The sequence below is a fragment of the Tinamus guttatus genome, unplaced genomic scaffold (genome assembly GCF_059628265.1).
Source record: "Tinamus guttatus ecotype Peru unplaced genomic scaffold, ASM5962826v1 Tinamus_guttatus_pri_ptg000240l, whole genome shotgun sequence".
NCBI lineage: Eukaryota > Metazoa > Chordata > Aves > Tinamiformes > Tinamidae > Tinamus > Tinamus guttatus.
In genome coordinates, this window is record NW_028288774.1 from 8,671,863 (window position 1) to 8,690,460 (window position 18,598).

The 18,598-nt window shown below is 63.3% G+C and overlaps 1 protein-coding gene across 1 annotated transcript; it reads left to right on the forward strand.

Annotated features, from left to right (window-relative positions):
• The first annotated feature begins 7,864 nt into the window (after positions 1-7,864).
• RASSF7 (Ras association domain family member 7) lies at positions 7,865-10,565 on the forward strand. The gene is made up of 5 exons (XM_088525682.1): positions 7,865-7,969; positions 8,447-9,354; positions 9,729-9,897; positions 10,252-10,359; positions 10,534-10,565. The coding sequence occupies exons 1-5, from the start codon at positions 7,867-7,869 to the stop codon at positions 10,563-10,565; spliced, it is 1,320 nt and encodes a 439-aa protein (XP_088381808.1). The 5' UTR covers positions 7,865-7,866.
• Positions 10,566-18,598: the final 8,033 nt, after the last annotated feature.

Consider the following 18,598-nt stretch of genomic DNA (forward strand, 5'->3'; position numbering starts at 1 on the left):
CGCTGCAGATCTGCTCTCCCTTCTGCATCCTAATCTTTTATTTTTTTGGCGGCTAAAACTATTATCTTTATTGTTCCAGGCCTTGGCTTCTTCCTGGTAAATCTCCTAATTGGATTTTTATTCCCCAATCTATTTAGTTTCTTCTGTGTGTTCACTGAAACCCTTTAACCCTTACGTGCCCTCGCGGCGCTGCTCTGCGTCCCTCTCCCGGCAGCGCGGCCGGTTCCGCTCCTCGCGGCGCTGAGCTCGTGTTCAGCCTGACTTCAGTGTCGCTCCTCCTGCTGGGCTGTCCCTGAGCGGTGCCGGTCCTCTCTCCTCCCAAAGGAATTTTCTCCTTTTCCCTCCCCGGGTATGTCCAGTGAGGGGACATCAGCCCAAATCACTTCTGAACCCAGCCGCATGTGGCTAGAATAAGCTCTTCAAGGGAACCGGTGATTTGGGGTGCCGTAACTGTAGGCAGCCTTTAAAAACCTTCTGTTGTTTTTTTTTGTTTTCCTTTTGGGAAGCGGGTGCCTGATTAGGGCAGGGGCACAGAAAATCAGCCGGCATCTCCCAGTCGCAACAGTGAAAAGCAGATCGTTGATCCAGCCTCAGCTCTTACCAAGCAGAGGAGGGCTGAATCCCTCAGCACCAGGTGTGAGCCCGTGTTTCTCGCTGTGCCCTTAGACTAGGAGCAGCCCCAGGAGCCCATGTGGGCTCGGAGAGGGCAGAGGTTGGAGAGGGCAGGTAGGAAAGGAGGAAAAACAGGAGAGATGGTGCGCATTTTGGGCCAGGCCCAGGGGCCCGGCGCTCAGCCAGCCGCGCTGGACCTGGTTCGTCTCCTCCTCCTGTGCTTTCCCAGCCGTTCCCTGTCCTCGGAGCGTCGGTGTTTGTAACGCGGGAGCGCGTTGCCATGGTTAACGCTGCTCTTCCCTGCAGGGTTGGCCCCTCACCTGCGAGAGGGAGAGGTGCAGCCCTCGGGATGCACAGAGAGACGCGCGTTTACCCTCGTTACGCCTGTGCCTGCAGTGGCCCCGGTGAAGAGAAAATGTGGGGGGAAAGCAAGTCCATGGGGAGCACGGGAGAGCGGGAGAGGGCTGCGCTGGGGGAGCTGCTGGGTGGAACTGGGCAGCCAGGAGGAGGCAAGAGAGGGCTGATCCCACCTGCCCCGCGGAGCAGCCAGCGGGGAGCTTCTCCCTGGTGCTTTTGAAGCTGCTGGCAGCACTAAGCTGATGCGAAGTAATGGATCTCCCAGGAAAGACCGGCGCAGTTCCCGAGTTTTGAGGCTAATGCTATTACCCAAGTTTGAATCGATGGGACGATTTTAAATTACTTTCACACGAACGTGCATTAAATTAAGGATTAAATCAATACCTGCTGGGCCCCGGTCCAGCTCCCGAGGGAAGCCAGGCCCTCCAGCTACAGCTGATTCATTTCCCTTCCTGGCCTTGGCGGCTCTGTGGCTGGGGGGCTGCACAGCTCCCAGTGAAGCTTCCCAAGGGTCTCTTTGGGAAGGGCTCGTGATACCCTCCCGGATCCACGGGCATCGTGTCCAGGGCAGCACACCCGGCCTGGAGCCAGCTCCTTTCTCCTGTTTTAAAGGGGAATGGACCCAAAGATGCTGCTTGCACCGGGGCTGCCAGTAGCTTTCCCAACTGGTTAAAGCAGGTGGTTTCTCTGAGGGGTGAGACCAAGCGCTGTCTCCGGGATTTATTAACCCCCTAAGATCCGTGTGCAGCCTCAGCGTGAGGAAGCGCCCAGGCGCGTCCCAGGGGCGCAGGACCTGGCTCCTCTGCCCGGCGCTGCCTCGAGCTGGGCCCTGCGCGGGCAGGAGGCTTCCAGGGAGCGACGGCAGGACCTGCCGCGCGGGGCTGCAGGACATGGGGCAGGCGCATCCCGCATGGCCTCTCCCCGTGCTCCTGGCTTGAGCTTCCTGCAACAGCAGCACCCACTTTGGCTTTTTTCCTCTTTCTTCTTTCCCCCAGCGCTGGGCATTAGGAGGGGGCACGGGTGCCCTTTGTGCTAGCGCCGCTGCCGGTGTGGCCGGGGCTCTGCCCCTGTGTGCGGCCTCTGCTCGCGCGGGCCTTGGGCCTCCTCTCACAGCGCCGCTTCTGGCATCGCCCTCCTCGTGCCCAGGCACCGGCCACCGCCGCCACCTCGCACCAGGGCTGCAAACATGAGGAGCGAAAATGTGCGAAAGCAGGAGAAAGGAGAAGAAGAGAGGGGCCCGCTCGGGGGCTGCGCAGCAGCCGCACGTGGACCCCGTGGGCACTTGGGTGACCCGGGTGGCTGCGGGGTGGCGGTCGCGCAGGGGCCGCACGTGAGCGGGGCCGCAAGCAGGAGCGAGGGAAGGCACCGCGCCCAAGCAGCGAGCGCAGAGGCAGGAACAGGAAAAACCTGCCGCGGGAGGCGGCGCGGCGCGAGCCCGCGGGTCGGGAAGAGCCGGGCAGAGCCGGGCCGGGCCGGGAAGAGCCGGGCCGGGAAGAGCCGGGCCGGGGCGTCCGCGGGAACGGCGGGCGCGAGGCCGCGCGGCCCCTGCTCGCCCGGCTCCTCCGGTCGCCCTGGAAACGGCCCGGGCGCTGCTGGGGGCGGCGCCTCCCGCTGCTGCCGCGGGGGGGCCGTGCGGAGCCCCGCGTGGCCGCCCCGAATCCCCGGGAAACGGCCCCGAATCCCCGGGAAACGGCCCCAAAGCGGCGGCTCCGGGCGGGGCGCGGGCGCCCACCTGGGCGGGGCGGGGCCCGGCGGGGCGGGGCCTCCGGCGGGGCGGGGCGGGGCCGGTGGCGGCGCCGCGGAGCGGAGCGGGGCCGCGCGGAGCCCGCGGCAGGTGAGCGGCGCGGGGGGGGGGGGGGCCGCGGTCACGCGTGGGCGCGGGGCGCCCCCATCCCCACCCCCCCGCGGGGCGCGCTCAGCCCCGGCGGCGGCAGCGCGGCCGGGCGCGACCTCGGCGCCGCCCCGCGAAGTTGCCGGCGGAGCCGCGCGTGGCCCAGAGTGAGCGCGGGTGGGAGGGAGCGCGGGGGGGCCGCTCCGATCGGCTTTGCGCTTTTATCTGGTTTTGCGTTTTCATTTTGCGTTGCGGATTTTACTTTGTTTTGTGTTTATTTACTTTTGTTCTGTACTTTTTCCTTTTTCCCTTTTTTTTTTTTTTATTCCACTTCTTACACGAAAGCCCCGCGTGGCGCCCCCCCTACCCGCTCTCCCCGCCGGGTGGGAAGGACCTCGCAGCCCGCCGTTCCCGCGGGGGCTCTTCCTGCGGGCCCCCCGGCCGGCCCAGCGCAGGAACCGGTTGCTGTTTTTTGAAAGGAGGAAAAAAAAAGAAAAGAAAACAAAAAAAAGCCAAACGAACCCCGCACCTTGGGCCGCGGGCCGGGGCGGGTTTCTGCCTCCCGGCCCCTCCGCAGCGGCCCTGGGCGCCGGTGCTGGGTGCCCGCTGCGGCCCCGGTCCCGTGGCTGCCGCCTCTGCCTGGGAGCGAGCGCGGGTCCCCCCGCTCACGGCTCAGCCTCTCGTTTCCTTTACCCGAGTTTCTGCACGCGAGAGGGACGGGACGGGAGGCAGGAGCAGTCGCTGCGCCCGGTCGCGGGGGCCTTTCCCTCCGGCAAGCCAAGAGGAATTATTCATGGCAGCGGCACCTGCGCGCTCTGCGGTGAGACCCGGGCACTCCCTCCCAAGACCTCCTGGGAACCGGGAGCTACTCCGGAAGTGGGGAATAATCCGGGTTGGGCCGTGTCGGTGCCAGCCCTGCAGCAGCGGGGAGCAGGGAGCTTGGGTTTCTCTCAGCCTTTGCTCGGCCGAGCAGCTCTCCTCGCGTCTCCGGACTGGCGGCATTCCTCCCGCACCAGGAACCTTCCCGTCCTGGGAACTGGGAGCTGCTTTGTGTCCTGGGCCGTGCCAGGTGCGATAACGCGGGGCTACCCATGCTGGGGCTGGTCTGGCGCAGACCTCAAAGCCCTGGCCTCTCTGGTGGGACCCCAAGCTATGGGCACCTCCTCCTGGAGGGCCTGGCACCCGCGCGGCTCCCGGTGCAGCCTGTTCTGGGAAGAGGCCCAACAAACCCGGCGGCCGGCGCTCTCCGGCGAGGTGTGTGACCTGCCCCGCAGCGTTATCGGCGCCCGCGTTGCAACACCGCGCCGAGGCCGCCGGCAAGGCCGGAAGCGGTTAGTCATTAACGCGATGAGTGCGGTCCTGATCCCTGCGCCAGGCTGGTTGTCCTGCTGCGTCCGCCCAGCTCCGCGCACGAGCGCAGCCCAGCTGGGCCACAGACCCGGCAGGGCTGGACCGTGTCTTGGCAGCCTCTCCAAGCAGGAGCAGGAGCTCGGATGGGTCAACAGAGGGGTGGAAGCTCTTACGGCCCTCCCCGAATCAGCTGCTCTTGGGTGCGTTGAAGCCCTGTGCCTGTTGCATCCCTGTTCCCGAGGGCTCACCGCCTCTTCACCCAAGGGGGCCTAGAAGCCCCGAGGGGCGAGCGGTGGCGGTAGTCAAGGAGGAGCAGCCTCCTTTTGGAGCAGGGCGCGCGCCCTTGCAGCACCTATTTGTCGCTCCACAGGCTCCTGTGGCCCTCGCCAGCTATTGGCACCGTCCCTCAGCACCCGTTCGCTCGCTGTGGCTGGGCTGCCTGTGTGCGCCCGGTGTGTCCCCGTGGCCTCCGCGCAGAGGCAGGGATGCCTGGAGCCGTCCTGTGCCGTCCCCTCCCGCGAGCCGCCCGGGAGGAGCTGGTGTCCCCTAGGAGCTGCCCGGGGCTCCGGGGACGCAGGGGGTTCTGGCCCCCGAGGCGCGAGGGGGTGGGCGCCGCCGGCAGCGTGGCCGTGGGCAGGCTGTTTCCTTGGCGACGGGAGCGATCGGGGCGGTCCCCGGACGCGCCGCGCGGAGCGTTTTTCCTTCTGCTCGTCCTCTCCCCAAGCTGCTCTGCTCGCCCCGAGGGGACCGCGGAGCTGGGTCAGTGCCTGCTGCCAGCCTCTGCCCAGGCTGCGCGTGGCCAAGCAGCTCCTCGGAGCGGCTGCTGCTCCTCTTCCCCAACGCGGGGCTTCCCAGTGTGGGGAAAGCCCCGCTCCGTCCTCCGAGCCCGCGCCTGGCTCGCGCCCGTCTGCACCCGGGCCTGGCACCGGCGCAGCAGCTCCAGGAGAGCTGCTGAGGGGGGTCCTGGGCAGGAGGCGCCCGCGATGGGGCAGAGGGGGCCCTCGGACCAGGAGGGCTCCGGGCGGCGGCGCTGACACGCGGTGCGTTTGGGCCTGGCGGCCGGGTCGCGCGTGGGCGCGCGCGGCACCTTCCTCTCGGTGCCCTGGCGTGGGCCAGCGCCTCGGGGCCGCGTCGCCAGTGCAGTGTGACTCACCCCGCGCTGCTGCCTGCTTTTTTTTCTCTCTCTCCTTTTTTTCTTCTTTTTCCTCCCCTGCCGCAATAAATAGTTACTCGGCGCGTGGGCTGGCACGTGCAGGCCGCTTCCTACGTGCCTGCCTGCCCCCAGGGCCGGCGCTGCCCCGGGCTCGCCCGAGAGCCACCGCTGTGGCGGGCAGGCTGTCACCGAGGCGTCGAGCCTGCCGCGTCCCCTCGCGCCTCTGCGTGGAGCGGCATCGAGACGGGAAGCGGAGGTCCTGGTCGGGAATAAAGCACCATGTTGCTCTGGAGGGGTCTGTGCTGCTCCGGCAATGCTGAGGAGATACTGCAGCTGTAGGAGCGCTCGCGCTCAGCGTGGGGTCCCCTGCAGCGGGGGCGCGAGCCGGGGCGCGCGGCGGGCACCTGCTGCGGCCGCGAGGAGGCTGCTTGGGTCTGTGGAGCGGCGCTCCCGCCGCGCGGTGCCACAGCGGGTTTGGGGAGCCCCCGCGCCGGGCTCTGCCCCCGGCTCACGTTACCGCCGCGGGTGAAATTTCAGCATCTTTGTGCCGGGAGGAAGCAGAGGCCGATGGGGCAGCTTGGGCCTCTGCAAGATGAGGGGACGCGTTTGTGTTTTCCTTTTCTTGGCCAAGGTGTCTTTGCAGGGGCGCTGCGAAAGGCCTTGCTAGGCAGCAGCACTGATGGATTTGTTTTTTGTCTCCTTATAATCAAGGTAATTTTAAGTTGGCTTCAAGCTCCAGCTTTTAAAAGCAGCCCTGATTTATGTGCGGTTCAGATGCCGTTCGAACACTTCTGGGGCTTGTGTTTTTTCCCCCTAATTGAAATCAAGATGTTGAAAAAAAGGGGGAAAAATGCTGTAAGCCCTTGGAGGCCTTTTTTTTCTTTCTTTTTTTTGTTTTTTTCTTTTTTTCTTGTTGGCATCTGAAATTTCAATTCCCAGTTAGGAAATTCAGTAAAGAAGCTCTATGAATCATCCATACCACCCATTTCAGACCAATCACATGGGACAGGAGCCGCAAATTAGTCACTTTGTTAATCTGCTTTCGATAAAAATGATTTTAAAAAATCTGTAGTCAGGAAGGGGAGAGAAGAGAGATGGCGACGTGAACCCACCTAATGCTGCAGCGAAGGTGCTGCCTGGAAGGGGCTGGGGGAGCGGAGAGAAGCGAGTGGGGGGCAGTGCTTTAGCTTTGTTTATTTATTTGGTTTTTACTTTTTTTTTTTTTTCCCTCCGAGAAGTGAGTAATCGCTGCTCCTCGCGCGAGGCCGCCGCTGTCGCAGAGCAGATGGAGGAGCCGGCGCGTGGCGGGGAGCCGCCATCCGGGAGGTGCTGCCGGGGGCGGGTTGGAGCGGGCGCGGGGGACCCGGCGGAGCAGATCTGGCAGTGGCCTCGTCACGGGGCCAGGGCCAACGGCCCCTCTCTCCTTACGCAGGAAAGCTGCTGGCAACGGGAGACATCGCAGCGAACGGGAGCTGCGGGCACCGCAAGGGGCTCGTGGGGCTCAGCGCAAAAATGGGGGAGTGGAGCAGGAACTGTAGATTCTTGTGTTTGTTTTATTGCCGGTTTTCACTGTAGCTGCTGTTTTCTCCCGGGTTGTTTGGACGCGGCGCCAGGCGTCACGGGGCGGCCTTGCCGCCGCTTGGCGGACTTTGCTCTGCGCCAGCGCCGGGAGGAGCGCGGGTGCCGCCGGGCGGGGGCGGCCGGCACGCGGGGCGCCTCCGACCGCGGACAAGCCCGCCTTCCGCCTTCTCCTTTTTGTTTTCCTATGGTGTGCCAAAACTGCTCCCGTTCTGCCGGGAGCCGAGTTTCGCCGGGCGGCCCCGGGGCAGCGGGCCGGGGCGCAGGTGGCGCGGCTGGTTTTCCTGCGCGTGTCCCTCTCCGGGAGCTGCCCGTGCGGAGGGTGCGGGTGAGCCTTCCTCTGAGGAATGCGGGTGTCGGGGATATATGGGCGGCTTGCGTTGCAGCGGTTCCTCTGGCTAATGGGAGTATTGGCCTTGGTCTGGCTGCTCCGAGGCGGTTCCCGGGGTGGGGTGTTGTTGCCTTTCGGATTCTTTCTTTGATAGCGTATTTTGCTATGGCCCCATCAGACCCGCTCCAAGAGCAGTGTTGTGGAGCCATCTCTTCCTACTGGCTGCTCTTCCTTTCCAGTATCTGCATTAAAAATCCAGCGCTGCTGGAGGAGGGAGCCGTCTTCGGTCCTGCAGAGACCTCTAGGCTCGATGCTTTGAGGAACTAACAAAACAATGCTATGGGGAGGATAAAATCTGCATTTACTTTTATTTATTTAAGAAAGAAACATCTTGTTGCACGCTTCCTCCGCTGACGCTTGCCCAAGTTCTGGCCGCTCGGTGGCCGGCCCTTCCCCTCGGGGTGGTGGGGAGCGTGGCCGGGAGGCGCCAGGCCCGGTGCTGCTGCTGGCGTCACCGAGCCGCAGCCGCCCCGCCAGCAGAGGTGCCATGTCTCTTGCAGAGGAGCCCGGGCGCGAGGCGGCGGCGCCGCGCCGTGCGCGCAGGACGAGCTCGCCATGCCGGCGCCGAGCGCCTGAGCCGGTGGCGGCCGCGGCATGGAGCTGAAGGTCTGGGTGGACGGCATCCAGCGCGTCGTCTGCGGCGTCTCCCAGCAAACCACCTGCCAAGAGGTGGTCGTCGCCCTGGCGCGGGCCATAGGTGAGCAGCCCGTGAGCAGCCCGCGGGCCCCGGCTCGCCCCTGTTCCCGGCTCTCCGAGAGCCTCGTCCCTACTGGTGGCCAATCCTGCCGTCTAGTGGCTTGAGTTTAAAATGCTGGCTCGCTCTTGGTATGCGTGGTTCCAGCTGGGAAGTTCTCCCTTGGCAACAGATTTAAGGCTCAGCCATGAAAATCCAAGCTCTCTGAGTCTCCTCTTCCTCTTGCCCCCCTTCCAACATGATTAAGGAGGTTGTCCCTCCTTCTCCTCGTTCTCTGACCCCTTTTGGGGTATGTTTTCTCCAAGCAGTTTTCCACGCGGTTACAAGGGGGGTTAATTGTACCAACCCCGGGGCGGTGCGAGGCTTGGGGCGTGTGTTGGTGCCTGTATAAAAACACCCTCGGCCGGGCTCCCTGTGCACGTTCAAGCCGGGCCAGCGCAGCCCCGCTCGCCGGCTGACGCGCTCGTGTCCTCCCCCCAGGTCAGACGGGGCGCTATGTCCTGGTGCAGAAGCTGCGGGAGAAGGAGAGGCAGCTCCTGCCGCTCGAGTGCCCGCTGGAGTCGCTGGCCAAGTGCGGGCAGTATGCGAACGACGTGCAGTTCGTGCTGCGGCGCACGGGCCCCAGCGTGGCCGAGCGGCCCTCCTCGGACGGTGCTCCCCAGGCTCCCGAGCGGACGTTCATCCGGGCCAGCCTGCCCATCAAACCCAGGCCCATGAGCACCGATGTGCCCCGCGCCCGGGAGCCGAGAAAAGCCATGACCTTCAACTTGGGCCCTATGGGCTCCGGCGAGCTGTTCGCCAAGAGCCGATGGAGGCAACACACGTGGGAAGGGATGGACTTCAAGGAGAGCGCCGGGGCCGGCCAGGCCTCCAAGGAGGAGCTGTTCAAGACTGTGCTGCGCCAGCAGGAGCAGCTGCACTCTTTGGAGGTCCACGGGGACTCCCTGGAGACGGACCTGCGGCACTGGGAGCACAGCAGGGTCCCCAGCCAGGAGGACGAGATCTTCTTCCTGGAGCAGCTGGTGCGGCGCAACGAGACAGAGCTGGGCGAGGAGGAGTTTTGGCAGAGCGAGCTGCGGCTGGAGAAGGAGTGTGAGCGTGAGAGGCAGGAGCGGGTGAGGAGCCTGCGGGCCAGCTTGGAGGACTACACGCAGAGGATTTATGAGCTGACTGCCCGCACGGAGGCCCTGCAGAAGGAGATCCAGTGGGAGATGGCCGAGAGGGCCAAGAGGGGCAAGGAGACCCCCGGGCCCAGCCCTGCAGATTTGGAGGACATGGCTGCTAAAATGAAGAGGGATCTGGAGGCCAAGGTCAAGCAGGGCACCCAGCTGGAGAGCAACCTGGCCAGTGTGGAGAAGGCCTTGGAGGAAGCAGAGAGGAACCTGCAGGTACAGCTGGTTGACAGCTCCCAGCGGGGATGATGGGACCTGTAGAGGGAGTTGGCTGGGGTTGGCCAGGACAAAAATGGTTCTGCTTGCACAACCTTTTGGTACCTCCTTAGCAGCGCCAAGGCCTCAGTGCAAGGCGGGTCAAGAAGAGGTCTCCTTCCAGCGTGGAGGGCCCGTTAGTGGTGTTTCGGGGCCCACGGGTGACTGAGGACTAACAGCAACATCTGCCCAGGTCCCAGGCTCTCCCGGAGGGTATGTCTTAGAGGCACTGGCCGACTTCTGAGGTTTCCTGGTGCCCTGGGGTCTGGAGGGGAGGACAAAGAGCACTGCCCAGGCCGCACCACTGACCCGCTTCCCTGCTCCGTATTTTGCAGGCCCAGAACCAGGAGCTGGAGGAGCTGAACAAGGAGCTGCGGCAGTGTAACTTGCAGCAGTTCATTCAGCAGACGGGAGCCACAGTGACGGTGCCGCCGGCCCGGCCGGAGGAGGACGCTGCGCTGGGACACGCCGGCTGCGAGCCCCCGGCCCAGCAGCGACACGGAGGTCAGCGCCCGGGGAGCCGGGGTCCAGCTGGGCCGAGGGCTGCGGAGGCGCCTCGGCTGCCCGGGCCTCCCGCTGCTTAAACCTGCCCCCAGATTGTGATGTTTTTTTAGTTGTTATTATTTTTATTTTTCTCCTGTGCATTTAACCTGCTGAGCCCGGAGGACAGGGTTGTTGCACCCCAAGTGCAGGTCCCTCTTGGGGACAGTGTGTCTTTGCCCTTGGCCGAGTGTGCTGAGACTGCCCTTTCCAATCTGAGGCGAGCTCGGGTGTGGAGAAGGGAAAAGGTGGTGCCAACAGCTCTGTTGCAGCCGGACCCACGGTCCCTGAGCCGGGAATTTTTCCCTTTTCCTCCAGGCTTTCTGCCCGCTGGCACCGACTCGCCTTCCCGAGGCAGCACGCAGCAGCTCCTCGGCAATCCCAGGCACCTGCAGGAGCCCCTGGTGCCCAGCCTGAGCGCCGAGGGTGCGTATCTGCCCGGGGGCTGCCCGCGCGTCAGAGCCGTGCCGGGGCGGGCTGCGGGAGGCACGGCGGTCCCGGCTGCTCCTGGGTGCCGCTAGGAGAGCCGGTGTGTCCGTGCGGCGCGGAGCGCTCACCCGCTGCACCGGTGTCACGCCGGCTTCTTCTTGTGTCTTGCAGTTGTGTCGTCAAGGCAGAGCATCTGGAGGTAGAAGGGTCCGGCCGGCAGAAGAGCAATTGCCCTGTGAGCACAACTGTATAAATGGAACCCTCCTCCCTATGCAGATATATATATTTTTACTGCTTTGTATCACGAAGGGATGTAGATGGCCAGACAAAGTATTTTTACAGATGGCAAAAGAAAATGGAAACCAACCAGCCAGAGCAACCTTTTTCCCCGGCAGATGAAAACGGACTTTCTATTTTTTTAATGTGCATTCTACATTCGGCAGCAAATTGGGAGTGCTCACCTTCCCCAGCAGCCCGTGGTGGGTTTCGAGGAGCCCTCGCTCCTTGGGGCAGCAGAGAGCTCCCGGGTCGGGAAGGAAGATCCGGAGCGAGGTCCCAGCTGCGCGCTCAGTGCCTGGGGCCAGGCCCAGCACCGAGCAGCGCTGTGGCCCCCGGTGGGCCACGCGCCTTGCCTCACTCCCGGGTTTCCATGCTGACTTTCCAAAGGGGAGCTTGGAAAAGGGCCGTTTGTGGCAGCTCGGCCCTGTCGGCTTCTGCTGGCTCCATGGCCAGCTGCTGTACCCTGATTCTTGGCCAGCGTGGGGTTGGCTTGGTTTGCAGACAGCCTCTTTGGTGGCCACGGGGCACGCAGGCAGCTTTCTGTCCCTTTTTGCTGCAAGACCTGTAGCAGAAGGGCCAAGAGAGGCTGTTTTGCTGCAGGAAAGAGCTGGGGATGTTTCACTCTGGACTTTTTTCCTCTACGGCCAGTACAGCTACGCTCATCCTCATCTGTCTGTCCCAACAGGTCATACCAGATTTTAATGGCGAAGCCAAAGGGGCTGGGAGGGGGCCCAGAAAGGGGACAGGCTTGTCCAGGCAGTCCCAGAGCCCCGATGGCTTCGTGTCCCAAGTGTCCTATGCATCGTATGCAAAAAAAAAAAAAAAAAAAAAAAAAAAGGCGTCTGGGGTGCTGTGTTGGTGGTGAGACGCACTGTTCTGTGTGAATGTACCCTGCATGCCGCGGCGAGGTCTGGCCGCGGCTTTGAATAAACCTTGGGAAGGGATTTGTGCGAGGCGTGCGCAGGCCGGAGGGTCGGGCGCGATTCGCGTGGCCAAACCGCGCTGCCGCGTTGGCCGAGGACGCGGAGGCCCGCGGGGCAGCTCCCGCGTCTGCGGCGAGGCGGTTTGCGTCCCGCGGGGCGGCCTCGTGTTGTTTCTGGGCCGTCTCTTTGCATTTGCCTGCGCGGCGGGTTGAAGCTTTAAGTATTTTATGACCGAACGGCTCTTACACTCCACAATGTTTTTTTTTTTTTTTTTTTTTTTTAAATCATTTCTTGACGGCAAACTGCTTTACAAAGGGCGGGGGAGGCTCGTCCCCACCACAGTGGCAGCCGTCTCGGGGATGAAACCTGGCAGCTTTTTAATAATGCAGAGCTGCAGCCCGGAGCATCTTAGGACAGACTGGGGCGAGGATGATGCTCGGCCGTGAATCCAAGCTGGAACCGGGAGGAAGAATCTCTTGCGTCCCAAAAACCGCCAAGCGAAAGGCAGCAGCAGGGGCGCAGGAGCAGCGCGGGGCTCCCCGGCTCCTGGGGTCGGGCCAGGCACCCTGGAAAGCTCCTTTTCGGAGCCACCACTTTGAGGCGAGCGGGTCCTGTCCTTTGGGCTGAGCTCACATGCTGCCGCCACCACGGCTGCTTGCGGGCGGGTGAAATAATGTGGGCGATGAGCACGTGGCCACCAGCACGGGCTCGCGGCGCTGCTGCCCGCGTAGAAACGTGTCCTAGGGAAAACGCGCTAAAAATACTCATGCCGCTTGCGCGCGCGGAGAAGTCCCTCCCTGCAGCGCGTGCCTCCACCGACCGCGTTTGCTGGGCTGTCGCCCAATCTGATGCAGGCAGCGGAGGGCAACAGAGGTTGCAAAGAGCGTTTAGGTGCTCTTGGGAAAAAGCAAAATCCAAAACCTTACATTTGGGGTGGCAGCTTGCCTTGGAAATGGCCAGATTTTTTCCTCCGGAGCCAGAAAGACAAGTCTTTCTCCCCCATGCACTCTTCTCTAAAGAGGAGCCAGGTCTCTCTTAGAAGCAGCTTAAAACCCAGAGAAAACCCCAAACTGAGAACAATCGAGACCTGCAGGCGCCTCGGTACCGCAGCTTGCAGCGGTGCTGCTGGACCTCACAAGGCTCCAGGACATGGGGGTGGCAGGAAGTGGCTCCACCACTGAAATCCTTTACTCCCCTCAAATATCCCTGAGACGCTCAGATTCTGGGGGGAGCCCTCTGGAAATTCATGTGGGAAAAGAGGGATCTTTAATTCTAAATTTCTAAATTGTCTGGTGCGAGATGAGCAGGAATGAAAGCGTACAGAGTTGGGCGCTTTCACCAGCGTTGGGGTTGGACCCGGGGGTTGGACCTGCTCGTTGCATCTCCGAAACCTCCCCTGCTAAGTGATGGGGAAGCTACTTCCCATGGGAAAACAGCCAGTTTTCCCAGGAAAGGGCCCTGTCTGCCAAGGGAAGGAAAGATGCTCTCAGATGAGCCACAAGCAGGTTGCCGGGTGTTGTAAAGGCAGAAAAAAAGGTAAAGTTTCTAGTAGCAAAGATCTCCTCTGGTGGAGCACGTGTGAGCCAGGGCCTGTCGGTGCCCGCGCTGGCAGGTCTCCTGCTGCACAGTGGGTTTTGCTGGGTCTCCTTCGCAGGCTGAAGCCACCCCAGAGCTCTCCCAAGCAGCAGAAGAGCTGACGTGAAGTGCCACAGGATGAGACTCTCCGTGCTCAGCCCCAATTTGGGCCTGCGGCCGTGGGAAGGGCTGGTGGGGGCAGCTGGGCTCAATCTGCAGCCCTGGTGCAGGGGGCTGTGTCCTCCCTGCTCTCAGTTGGGGCTGCTTGGAGGCTCTGGCTGCTTTGCAAGCACCTCGTGCCCCTGGGGGCAGAGCCGCTCGCGCAGGCGCCACGGAGGAGGTGAGTCCTGTGGGTAGGTCGCCTGAGGGCCGGGCGTTCAGTGCCTGCGCACCTCCCGCAGCCGGGAGGGCCGGGATGGCACCGCTGCTAGGGAATGTGCTCCTGGGATGGGGAACGCGCTGCTGGGATGGGGAACGCGCTGCTGGGATGGGGAACGCGCTGCTGGGCTGGTGGTGGCCGAGGGGCTTCGGCAGCACCTCCGACGCGGGGGCAGCCGCTCTCCCCCGCGCGCATGCGCCGCCTGTGCGCAGCCCTGCCGCGGTTGCAGCGAGGGGCGCTCGCCCAGGCCGCGTCTCCGCAGAGAAGAAGCGAGCCCTTCATTCCCCCGCACCCGCTGGTCTTGGCAAGGCGGCCGGCTCCTTCCTGCTGCAGTGCGGGCTGCCTCCAGCTTCCCCGGCCCCGGGGGAACCCCCGCCGGCCTCGCAAGCCCCGTGCTGCCCCCCTTCCCTCGCGAGGCGCTTTCGGCCGGCGGGAGGAGGCCGCTGACCCCTGCGCGGCCCAGGGGAGCCGGCGGAGCCGAGCGTCTCCTCGCGGTGCCGACGTGCGGGTCGGCGCAGGGGCTGGCGACCCCCCAGCCCCGCGCGGCCGCCGGGGCTGCCGCTGGGCGCACGCCGGCCCCATTGTGCCGCCCAAACAATGGGGCTGTGTGTGGGAAACCGGCGCCAGGGCAGCGGGCGCAGCGGCGCTGCCAGCGCTCGCCCTCGGCTTCTCCCTTTCTTCTTCACTAGGACTCGTGGGTTTTTACGTACGACGCCGTCCAGCTGCGGGCCGGGCGCTCATTCAGAGGCAAAGGGGGTGCCCGCAGCGCGGAGAGCAGCACCAGGGCTGTGGCGGGGAGAGCTGAGGCGGCAGGGCCGCGCGGCTCAGCTGCGTGACCTATATTAGCGCTGGCACGAGACCGCGCGCTCGGGGGGCCGCGGCGGCGGGGGCGGCCGTGCGCGCGCTCCGCTCCGCTCCCCGGGGCTGCCGCCCGCCCGCCTGCAGCGCTCGGCCTCTCCGCTTTTAGCTTGCTCGAGAGGCTGTGTCAATAATACATTTCTGCCATTGAATATTTTATTGATGATTTGACTTTTGCTGCTTGCAATTCCCATTTCAAGGCTGCGCGATTGTTCCTAATTAAAATTTTATGCCCTGGGAGAAGCCTTCTTGCTACAGTGGAGATGATGCTGTCCTTTTCTAGGCCACTACAGAGCAGGAGGAAGGAATTACTCATTGTTACGAGATTAAAACAAAGCCAAGATTTTTCCTTAAAACAAAACCCCGGCGTACGAGGCATCCCAGCTGCAGGGCGACCAAGTGGTGAGTGAGGTGCTGGCCCAAGCGCACGCGGTGGCCTGGGCTGGCCGGCTCGTCCCGACACAGGGATGCTCCAGGGGCAGCAGGCTCGGCGGATATCGAAACGCTTCCGACTGGTGGTCGTGTTTGTCTCTCTCTCATTCTTTCTTAGTTCTGTTTTTTTGTTTTTGTTTTTAATTTAATCTCGAGTGCTGTCAGCATTGGCGCTTGCTCCCAGCCCAGGCTTTGCCTTTTTAATACTTGTAAGGCACCGGCTCCAGCACCGCTATGTGAGAGAAGGTGTGAGCAGCTGGAGAAGACAGAGCCCACTCGGCTGCATCGCTCTGGGGAAGGCAGAGGTTGAGAGGGCCCCGCGTAGGCACCGCGTGTCCATGCGGGGCAGCGGCGGCTCCTCACATAACCATGACTGTCCCTTTGTGTGTGTGTGTGTGTGTGTGTGTGTGTGTGTGTGTGTGTGCACGTGTCTCCTCTCCCACCATGGTGAAGACCAAAACACTCTACCTTGCCCTGGAAAAAAAAAAAAGATCGCAAAGCACTAGAGGAGGTCGGGAAATTTTCTTGTTTATGGATGAGCAAGTTTCTTTCCCCACGGAGCCTCCTGCCAGCAGGATTTTTTAAAAAAGATGCATTATATAAGTTCCCACTTGCATTTAACTAACTGACTTCCCTCGACTCTTGAACAATTTATGTGCTCCTGTTCTTACCGGGCCAGCTCTCTCCTTCGGCATGGCTGGGGCTTTGCAGCGGGCACATGCTGCGACAGGAACGGGATGCACACGTCTGAGCACACGGAGTGAAAGCAGAGCCCGCTCGCTTCGCCCGCGACACGCCGGGGTACGGGAGCAAACCTCGCCGAGGGCACAGGGGAGCGCTCGACTGGCCCAGCTCAGCATCCTCCCCTGCCGCCAGGCCCCTCCGCCTCTCCCGCGAGCGCCAGTGCTCGCTCAGCAGGAGCTTTTAGCGCCCGCCCGGGCCGGGGCCGGCGCAGGGGTGGGTATCAGCTTACAGAGTCTGCCGAGAAGCTATTGGGAAAGCTCAGCTGGGACCCGGGGCGTCCTCACGCCGCGCGCGGCTTCCGCGCTCTCTCCCGGGAGGCTCTGCGGGCAGCCGGGGCTGCTCTGCTCGCCCCAGGGCAGGGGGCTGCTCTGCTCGCCCCAGCGCCTCCGCTCGAGACGCGGCCGGGTCGCTCGGTGGCTGCCCGTTCTGCTTTCCAGGGGCCCCTGGCTGACTCTATGGACAAAACAGGAGACGGCCACGACCCTGCGCGCCGTGCACACCACGAGCATCGCTGAGCAGGTACAGCCCTGGTTGGGGTGGCTTCAGCGCACTGTGTGGACCTGCCCAGCGCCTCGCTGAGCCCTGCATTACAGTAACAAACACCCAAACGCTGGTTTTGCAGTATTTATTGGAGATTTCAGGTGACAGCACAGCAGGCTGGTCTTGAATCACATCACAGGAATGTTAAAACAGGAATTCAGCTGTACGTGTCCCCTGCTAACGGGAGAGATGCACACAGAAGAAATAACAAACAAATGTCATTTCAGGGCTTATCTTACTGGAACTGCACAGGATGGTTTCATGGGCGGTGGGAAGTTGCAAGTTTTTATACCACAGTACTGTCTAATGGGGCCACATACAAATCTGGCCAGAGGGGCTGGGACATCCACTGAGATGTTTCTGCCAGCACCAGGCAGCACAGGACCAAAAGCAGTGCTACTTCTTCTCCGCAGAGAAACTAGAGCGCCTTCATCTCCAAGTCCAGGTTTGTTCTGTGCAGGTACGTATGGAACAAGGCAGTGTGGTATGTAAGACTTAACCTGCAGATGCACCGTTAATACACGGACACACAGCTATACAGGCACTAGCGTTTTGCACCAGGTTTCCCCTCTCCCTGCTTTCCATAGGGCTGCACCAGAGCTCCTGCCTGCTCAGGGATCAGCAGTGGCAAAAGCTGGAGGAGTAGCTAGGGAAGAGGAAAGCCTCCTGGGACTAGGGATGCTCAGAGCTTGTTTTCCATCCCTCAGACATGACCCCCGTCAGCTGCTGAGCAAGCGTGAAAGCAGCTTTGGCCAGTTTGAGCAGTTTTCCTCCCTTTCTAGCCTGTTTGAGCATCCTGGACTCACCTAGCCTGCTCAGGGCACAGAAGGAATTGGTTTTCCTTTCTGGAGAGCAGATGCTCCTTGGGGACCCAACAGGAAAACATCGAATTAGTGCGGGCAGCGCAGAGCGGGACAGGGAAAACATCTCCGCCTGGGTTTATCATGTGCAGAGGATGTTGCTCAGCTGCTCTGTCTCACTACTTACTGAGCAGAGCATTTCTGATTCATTCATGAGATTAAGCCTGTACAACGGTACAGAGCAGCACCTGAGCAACCAAGGCAAGCCAGGGAACATCCCGGATGGCTCAGACAGCCTCCGGGGGCTGCTGCGAACTGTAATAGCTGGTTGTTATTAGCATAAGCAGATGCTTTTCAACTACTCGGCTCCTTTCGCAGCACAAAATCAAAAGCAAGAACTTTGAGAGAAGTGTTTTGCTCCCTCCCCTTCTGGTGACAGTTGCCCTGCACAGCTGGAGGAGTCGCTGCCCAGCTCGGCTTCGCTCTCCTTCCTGCTGCTCCGGCCACGATGTCGCGGTCCCCGCGTGACATCATGGTGCCTCTGCGGGGACCCACCGGGACCAGAGCTGAGCTCGCCCCAGCTTGAGATGTGGAAAAGCAGCCAGCCAAGGTGAACGGTGAGAAGGGAGACGAAAGGACAACAGAAACGGAAAGTGAAGCTGGGTTCTGCTTTTCGTCTAACAGCTTATGGAGTCTCTCTTTAAAGGTGACTCATCCAGGGCAATACCAGGCATGGTTTCTTCTGTTAACACACCCTTGGCAATAGCAGTTCAGTTAGTCACTGACTGGGTATCAGGACGTCACCGGCTGGGATGAAGCGTCTCCTTAGCCCGGTGCGCGGCCGTCCGCGTTGCTGCCTTTGGGCAAGGGCAGGGGTTGGGGGCGAGGGGGCAGCCGTAAGCAGCGTCTCCCCACGCAGCCCTCCCCGCCCAGCGGCTTCACCGCGACCCGGCGGCGCCCGGCGCCCCGCGGCCACGGGGACGGGCACGGGCACGCGCCGCGGGGCCGCCGCCTCCCGCCGGCTCCGTGGGGCGAGGGGCGTCGAGGCGTCGAGGCGCGGCCGTCGGCGCGCGGGGCCGCACAGCGGTGTCCGAGGAGCAGGTTAGCCGCTGTCACACGCACAGTGGGGTCGCCGAGAGCACAATGTGCGTTAGTCAGTGGCTCACCTGCTCCTGGAGGGCGACGGCGGCGGCTTCGCAGGGGCGCTCCGAGCCGGCGGGAGCCCCGGTGGCTGCCCCGCGGCGCCCCGCTCGGCAGCACCCTCCGCGCGGGGGCTGCACCGTCCCGGGCTGCTCCGCTCCGCTCCGTCCCGTTCCGTTCCGTTCCGTCCCGTCCCGTCCCGTCCCGTCCCGTCCCGTCCCGTCCCGCCGCTCACCTGCGCTCGTCGCCGCCGCGCTCCCCCCGCCGCCGCCGTCGCCAACTTCTCGCTCTGCCGCGGCCCGGCCCACGCCGCGCGCCGCCGCCGCCACGCCCCGCCCCGCGCCGCGCGCCCGCCAATGGCCGTGCCGCCCGCCGCCGCGCCGGCCCCGCCCCCGCGCCGCGCCGACCAATGGCCGCGCGGGCCCCGCCCCCGCGCGCCGGCCCCGCCCCAAGCCGCGGCGGCGGCAGCGGCGGCGGCGGCGGCGCGGGCGGTGCCGGGGCCGGCGCCACCGCCCGCCCCCTCCCCCGCGGCCCCCCGGCCGCGGCCGCGGCGGGCGCGGCGCGTT

Bases quoted from the DNA above. Each gene is read 5' to 3' on its own strand.
- RASSF7 (XM_088525682.1), top strand. From the start codon at position 7,867: ATGGAGCTGAAGGTCTGGGTGGACGGCATCCAGCGCGTCGTCTGCGGC. The intron at 7,970-8,446 runs GTGAGCAGCCCG...TCCTCCCCCCAG, and splicing joins CGCCCTGGCGCGGGCCATAG to GTCAGACGGGGCGCTATGTC. The intron at 9,355-9,728 runs GTACAGCTGGTT...CGTATTTTGCAG, and splicing joins AAGCAGAGAGGAACCTGCAG to GCCCAGAACCAGGAGCTGGA.